The sequence below is a fragment of the Entelurus aequoreus genome, linkage group LG11 (assembly GCF_033978785.1).
Source record: "Entelurus aequoreus isolate RoL-2023_Sb linkage group LG11, RoL_Eaeq_v1.1, whole genome shotgun sequence".
NCBI lineage: Eukaryota > Metazoa > Chordata > Actinopteri > Syngnathiformes > Syngnathidae > Entelurus > Entelurus aequoreus.
In genome coordinates, this window is record NC_084741.1 from 283,262 (window position 1) to 292,370 (window position 9,109).

Sequence of the window (9,109 nt, forward strand, 5' to 3'; positions counted from 1 at the left end):
CACATGTATTTATGATACTCCACGTGTATTTATGATATTCCACATGTATTTATATTATTCCACATGTATTTACGATATTTCACATGTATTTATGATATTCCACATGTATTTATGATATTCCACGTGTATTTATGATATTCCACATGTATTTATGATACTCCACGTGTATTTATGATATTCCACATGTCTTATGATACTCCACGTGTCTTTATGATACTCCGCATGTATTTATGATATTCCACATGTATTTATGATACTCCACATGTATTTATGATACTCCACGTGTATTTATGATATTCCACATGTATTTATGATACTCACCATGTATTTATGATACTCCACGTGTATTTATGATATTCCACATGTATTTATGATACTCCGCATGTATTTATGATATTCCGCATGTATTTATATTCCACATGTATTTATGATAGTCCACGTGTATTTATGATATTCCATGTGTATTTATGATATTCCACATGTATTTATGATATTCCGCATGTATTTATGATACTCCGCATGTATTTATATTCCACATGTATTTATGATACTCCGCATGTATTTATGATACTCCACATGTATTTATATTCCACATGTATTTATGATACTCCACATGTATTTATGATATTCCACGTGTAATTATGATATTCCACGTGTAATTATGATAATATGATACACTTCAAGAAACTCTTCAAACTTAAAGTGTTTACAAAGTACAATGAAGAAGAACCATGACAAACATTCTCAATTTATTTCATCCATCCATTCATTCATTCTTAAAGTAATCTTACTTATGTCATCATATGAAATATGACTTACTTCACCAATTATTATTATTAAATTCTTACTATTATTTATTTATTTATTTTTATTGTAATTACTTATGGAGTTTATTGTGAAAAAATTGTGAACAGGAAGTGAACAAAAAGTTTTGCAACTGTTATGTAAAGAAAAGGGGTAGGATTAAATAAGCTCTGCTTCTTCCTACTCCTTTTCGAACATGTTGAATAGAAACTGGAAATTGTGATGTATGATGTTGTATGCTTGCATGTTCGAAATAAACTCAAACTCAAACTCAAACTCCACGTGTATTTATGATACTCCACATGTATTTATGATATTCCACGTGTATTTATGATATTCCACATGTATTTATGATATTCCACGTGTATTTATGATATTCCACATGTATTTCTGATATTCTACGTGTATTTATGATATTCCACGTGTATTTATGATACTCCGCATGTATTTATGATATTCCACATGTATTTATGATACTCCACATGTATTTATGATATTCCACGTGTATTTATGATATTCCACATGTATTTATGATACTCCACGTGTATTTATGATATTCCACGTGTAGTTATGATATTCCACGTGTATTTATGATACTACACATGTATTTATGATACTCCGCATGTATTTATGATATTCCACATGTATTTATGATATTCCACATGTATTTATGATATTCCACGTGTATTTATGATATTACACATGTATTTATGATACTCCGCATGTATTTATGATATTCCACGTGTATTTATGATATTCCACGTGTATTTATGATACTCCGCATGTATTTATGATATTCCACATGTATTTATGATACTCCACATGTATTTATGATATTCCACGTGTATTTATGATATTCCACATGTATTTATGATACTCCACGTGTATTTATGATATTCCTTGTGTATTTATGATATTCCACGTGTATTTATGATACTCCACGTGTATTTATGATACTACACATGTATTTATGATACTCCGCATGTATTTATGATATTCCACATGTATTTATGATACTCACCATGTATTTATGATACTCCACGTGTATTTATGATACTCCACGTGTATTTATGATATTCCACGTGTATTTATGATACTCACCATGTATTTATGATACTCCACGTGTATTTATGATACTCCACGTGTATTTATGATATTCCACATGTATTTATGATATTCCACATGTATTTATGATACTCACCATGTATTTATGATACTCCACGTGTATTTATGATATTCCACATGTATTTATGATACTCCACATGTATTTATGATGTTCCACGTGTATTCATGATATTACACACATGTATTTATGATATTACACACGTGTATTTATGATATTCCTTGTGTATTTATGATATTCCACGTGTATTTATGATACTACACATGTATTTATGATACTCCGCATGTATTTATGATATTCCACATGTATCTATGATACTCACCATGTATTTATGATACTCCACGTGTATTTATGATACTCCACGTGTATTTATGATATTCCACATGTATTTATGATTCTCCACATGTATTTATGATATTCCACGTGTATTTATGATACTCCACATGTATTTATGATATTCCACGTGTATTTATGATATTCCACGTGTATTTATGATACTCCACGTGTATTTATGATACTCCACATGTATTTATGATACTCCGCATGTATTTATGATATTCCACATGTATTTATGATACTCACCATGTATTTATGATACTCCACGTGTATTTATGATATTCCACATGTATTTATGATACTCACCATGTATGTATGATACTCCACGTGTATTTATGATACTCCGCATGTATTTATGATATTCCACGTGTATTTATGATATTCCACATGTATTTATGATACTCACCATGTATTTATGATACTCCACGTGTATTTATGATACTCCGCATGTATTTATGATATTCCACGTGTATTTATGATACTCCACATGTATTTATGATACTCCGCATGTATTTATGATATTCCACGTGTATTTATGATACTCCACGTGTATTTATGATATTCCACATGTATTTATGATACTCACCATGTATTTGATACTCCACGTGTATTTACGATATTCCACATGTATTTATGATATTCCACATGTATTTATGATACTCAGCATGTATTTATGATACTCCACGTGTATTTATAATATTCCACATGTATTTATGATATTCCGCCAGGATCCTGTAGCTGTAATCAGAGTGAAGTCAGTAACTACAGTTTGTCCTTACATCTGTAAGTGCAAGTTAAAACTCTGCTATGCAAAGTCAAAGCCATTTATCAACAACACCCGGAAACTTTACCTACTGCAACTTTTGTAACCTTTTACTTTCACTTTATTCCACCTGTTATGTACAGGGGAAAAAAACAGCTATTTATTTATTAAGTTGAAGTGTTTTTCAGTTATTAAAATGTTGGCCCCGAATGTACGCCCTCACTTTTGTACCTCATAGCTGTGGTGCTTTCAAGGACCCGTGATTAAAGTTCGAAACAGAACCTCCCTGTAGATGCGTTGATAATACTCATAGTCATAATGAATATAATAATGATGTACAGTGGAACCTAGCGCTTTTCAACGTAACAACTTTTATATGGAACGATTCATTCATTCATCTTGTGTCACGCCTGCAAGGCAAAAAGCAGGGAGCAGCGTTTTTGTGGAAATTCGATCTTTGTTATGTTTGTGTATTGTATTTAAGTGAAAAATGACAGCTTTTATGCTGTATTTTTTAAATTATAATCCAGATATGTTAATCCCATTTTTAAAAAGTCAAAAATGAAAATAACAATATTGTTTTAGTTGTATTTAAGTCTCATTCAAGTTAAATTGTTAATGTAAACATACAGAGTGTGTATGTGAGTTAGATTTGAGGGCCCCTATGACATATTAAATAATAAATAATACTCCAGACTGAAACTGGGCCACAAACTGATGATGATGATGGCTCTGCTAAATTGTGGATGCTCAGCAACATAAAGCCAGAGCTTCTTCTGCTCACACCGAGCAGCGCGTTACACACGCCATCTTTTATTCAACACTTACTGGATTCATGCAATAAATATCTCATGCCTGGAAAGCCACAATATTCCTATCTATATAATATCTACTAACTGTGTTATCTATATAATATCTACTTACTATTTTATCTATATAATATGTACTAACTGTGTTATCTATATAATATCTACTAACTATTTTATCTATATAGATAACAACTTCAATAATAATTGTATTAATAATAAATGTTAGAAGCACTGCATGTCAGCCATGCAGGCTGAATGACATAGATAACAACTTCAATAATAATTGTATTAATAATAAATGTTAGAAGCACTGCATGTCAGCCATGCAGCCTACATGACATAGATAACTACTACAATTATAATTGTATTAATAATAAAAACTATTGACAATAATAAGAATACAGATGACATTGATAAGTTTAATAATAATAAAGATCCGCGATCCCAAAAGGGAATAAGCGGTAGAAAATGGATGGATGAATGGATGATAATATTAATAAAAATAATAATGATGATAATAATAATGTTGATATTCCATCCATCCATTTCCTACCGCTTGTTCCTTACGGGGTCACGGGGGATGCTGGAGCCTATCTCTGATCATTATAATAATAATAACATTATTATTATTAATGATAACAATAATAATGATAATAATTAGGGGTGTGGGAAAAAATCTATTCGAATTCGAATCGCGATTCTCACGTTGTGCGATTCAGAATCCATTCTCATTTTTAAAAAAGCGATTTTTTTAAATTTGTTTATTTATTTTTAATTTTTTTTAATTTATTTTTTAATGAATCAATTCAACAAAACAATACACATCAATACCATAACAATGCAATCCAATTCCAAAAGCAAAGTCGAGCCAGCCACACTCAGAAGTGCAATAAACGGAGCAATTGAGAGGAGACACAAACACCACACGGAACAAACCAAAAGTAGTGAAACAAAAATGAATATTATCAACAACAGTATCAATATTAGTTACAATTTCAACATAGCAGTGATTAAAAATCCCTCATTGACATTATCATTAGACATTTATTTAAAAAAAAGAACAATAGTGTCACAGTGGCTTACACTTGCATGGCATCTCATAAGCTTGACAACACACTGTGTCCAATATTTTCACAAAGATAAAATAAGTCATATTTTTGCTTCATTTAATAGTTCAAAAAAATGTACATTATTGCAATCAGTTGATAAAACATTGTCCTTTACAATTATAAAAGCTTTTTACTACTCTGCTTGCATGTCAGCAGACTCGGGTAGATCCTGCTTGAATCGGGAAAATATCGTTTTTGAATCGAGAATCGTGTTGAATTGAAAAAAAAATCGATATTGAATCGAATCGTGGGACACCCAAAGATTCACAGCCCTTATAATAATAATATTAATAATAATGCTGATAATAATAATAATAATAACGATAATTATAACAATAATAATGATAATAATAATAATAGTAATAATAATAATAACAATAATATAATAATTATAATAATAATAACAATAATGATGATAATAATAATGATAATAATAATAATAATGATAATAATCATATTATTATTAATAACAATAATAATCATAATAACAATGATTAAAATCATATTAATAATGATGATGATGATAATAATAGTAATGATAATTATAATTATAATAGTGTGTGTGTGAATGGGTGAATGTGGAAATACTTTCAAAGGGCTTTGAGTACCTTGAAGGTAGAAAAGCGCTATACAAGTATAACCCATTTATCATTTATTTATAATGATAATAATATTAAAAATAACCATTATAATAATAATAATATAACAGTGATGATATTAATAATAATAATAATAATAATGATGATGATAATAATAATGTTAGTGATAATGATAATAATATTAATAATGTTAATAATAATAATGATAGTGATAATAATGATAATATTTTTAACAATAATAATGATCATATTAATAATGATGATAATAATAAGGGTAATAATAATAATAATGATAGTGATTTAGTGACATGTATTAATGTGTTCTTATATTAATGTGTTCATTTAGTGACTTATATTAATGTATTCATTTAGTGACTTATATTAATGTGTTCATTTAGTGATTTATATTGATGTGTTATTTAATCAATGTGTTCATTTAGTGACTTATATCCATGTGTTCATTTAGTGACTTATGTTAATGTATTCATTTAGTGACTTATGTTAATGTATTCATTTAGTGACTTATGTTAATGTGTTCATTTAGTGATTTATATTGATGTGTTATTTAATCAATGTGTTTATTTAGTGACTTATATTCATGTGTTCATTTAGTGACTTATGTTAATGTGTTCATTTAGTGACTTATGTTAATGTGTTCATTTAGTGACTTACATTAATGTGTTCATTTAGTGACTTTTATCAATGTGTTCATTTAGTGACTTATATTAATGTGTTACTTTAGTGAATTTTATTAATGTGTTCATTTAGTGATTTATATTGAAGTATTCATTTGGTGACTTATATTAATGTTTATTTAGTGACTTATATCAATGTGTTCATCTAGTGAGTTGTATTAATTTAGTGACTTATATTAATGTGTTTATATAGTGACTTGTATTAATGTGTTCATTTAGTGACTTATATTCACGTGTTCATTTAGTGACTTATATTAATGTGTTCTTATATTCATGTGTTCATTTAGTGACTTATGTTAATGTGTTAATTTAGTGACTTATATTGATGTATTCATTTAGTGACTTATATTAATGTGTTCATTCAGTATAGTGCAGGGGTCACCAACGCGGTGCCCGCGGGCACCAGGTAGCCCGTAAGGACCAGATGAGTAGCCCGCTGGCCTGTTCTAAAAATAGCTCAAATAGCAGCACTTACCAGTGAGCTGCCTCTATTTTTTAAATTGTATTTATTTACTAGCAAGCTGGTCTCGCTTTGCCCGACATTTTTAATTCTAAGAGACAAAACTCAAATAGAATTTGAAAATCCAAGAAAATATTTTAAAGACTTGGTCTTCACTTGTTTAAATAATTTCTTTTTTTTTTTTTTCTTTGCTTCTTATAACTTTCAGAAAGACAATTTTAGAGAAAAAATACAACCCTAAAAATGATTTTAGGATTTTTAAACACATATACCTTTTTACCTTTTAAATTCCTTCCTCTTCTTTCCTGACAATTTAAATCAATGTTCAAGAAAATTCTTTTTTTTTATTGTAAAGAATAATAAATACATTTTAATTTAATTCTTCATTTTAGCTTCTGTTTTTACGACGAAGAATATTTGTGAAATATTTCTTCAAACTTACTATGATTAAAATTCAAAAAAATTATTCTGGTAAATCTACAAAATCTGTAGAATCAAATTTAAATCTTATTTCAAAGTCTTTTGAATTTCTTTTAAAAAATTTTGTTCTGGAAAATCTAGAAGAAATAATGATTTGTCTTTGGTAGAAATATAGCTTGGTCCAATTTGTTATATATTCTAACAAAGTGTAGATTGGATTTTAACCTATTTAAAACATGTCATCAAAATTCTAAAATTAATCTTAATCAGGAAAAATTACTAATGATGTTCCATAAATTCTTTAATTTTTTCAAAAAGATTCGAATTAGCTAGTTTTTCTCTTCTTTTTTTCGGTTGAATTTTGAATTTTAAAGAGTCGAAATTGAAGATAAACTATTTTTCAACATTTAATTGTCATTTTTTTTGTGTTTTGTCCTCTTTTGAACCGTTCAATTAAGTGTAAATATCATTAATTATTAATAATAACATAGAGTTAAAGGTAAATTGAGCAAATTGGCTATTTCTGGCAATTTATTTAAGTGTGTATCAAACTGGTAGCCCTTCGCATTAATCACTACCCAAGAAGTAGCTCTTGGTTTCAAAAAGGTTGGTGACCCCTGGTATAGTGCTTCTCAAAAAAAGCATGCCCCCTTTCTTTCTTTCTTTCTTTCTTTCTTTCTCTCTCTCCCTCCCTCTCCCTCTTTCTTTTTTTTCTTGTCGTACGTCCTGTCTTCCCGTCCCCTCGCAGCACCTGATCACTCCCCTGTTGATGACACCCTCTCACCCTCTCACCCTCATGCCTTTCACGCTGCGCTGCCCTCACTCACCGCCACGCTTCCCATTAATTATTGGAAGGAAATAGGAAATGCTGATAATTAAAAGGCAATTAGCATCTTCCAGGCAAGGGAGTGTTGCTGCGGGGAATAACTTGCTGTACGTTCTTGCAAAGGTCGGACACACACACACACACACACACACACACACACACACACACACACACACACACACACACACACACACACACACACACACACACGCGTGTCCTTTTTCCGCCTTGCAGATAGTGGAGGCCCGCGAGGAGTGTGTTCTCCTCGGGGAGGGGCTGCATGCTGATGAGGTTGGAAGGTCACGACACACACACACACAAACACACACACACAACGTATAGAAGTACGCCACACTGCGGCGGTGTGGTGTGACACTTTACATAAGAAGGATGTGGGGATGTCTGGCTGAGGGCTTCAACAGTTCTGGATGCAGCGAGGAGGAAACCAACCCACCGACTCAGAAGCTGGGGGGGGGGGGATGTAACCTATTTTGCTCACGGTGCCATATTGCGTCATCAAATATTAACAGACTGCCACGGCATCATGTCTGCTCAGTGTGTGTGTGTGTGTGTGTGTGTGTGTGTGTGTGTGTGTGTGTGTGTGTGTGTGTGTGTGTGTGTGTGTGTGTGTGTGTGTGTGTGTGTGTGTGTGTGTGTGTGTGTGTGTGTGTGTGTGTGTGTGTGTGTGTGTGTGTGGTGTCTTCCAATGCTTGCATTTTTCTTTGGGATTAAAAAAAAAAAAAAAGACTGCAGGATGCTTACTTCTGCTTCCTCTGTGCCAGTGGTGTGTTTTAGCATCTGTGTCGCAGTCACACACACACACACACACACACTCACACACACACACACACACACACACACACACACACACACACACATATTGAAAGCGCATTAGGAACATGTGCACCCCTCCACCCTATTTCTCTCCATCCTTGCCCCCCCCCCCCCCCCCCCCCCCCACTGCTCTATGCTGATCTAGACTTTGGAATTCAATGTTGCCATGGTAACAATGTCGGGTCGCTCCTCTCATCCCCCCCTCCCTCCCTCCCTCCCTCCTGCACTGCTCTATTCAGACGACAAGATGCGGCACAACTCTCATGTGCTGCAGTAGTCTGTGTGTGACTGGGTCATTTACTGACTTATATTCATGTGTTCATTTACTGAC

At 31.8% G+C, this 9,109-nt stretch overlaps 1 protein-coding gene across 1 annotated transcript in view; it reads right to left on the reverse strand.

Annotated features, from left to right (window-relative positions):
* Positions 1-8,359: 8,359 nt before the first annotated feature.
* LOC133660491 (voltage-dependent calcium channel gamma-8 subunit-like) overlaps positions 8,360-9,109 on the reverse strand; it is a 20,493-nt gene continuing 19,743 nt past the window's right edge. Inside the window, exon 4 of the mRNA XM_062064028.1 lies at positions 8,360-8,409. Coding sequence (XP_061920012.1) covers positions 8,360-8,409 — 50 coding nt within the window. The remainder of the gene's footprint in view (positions 8,410-9,109) is intronic.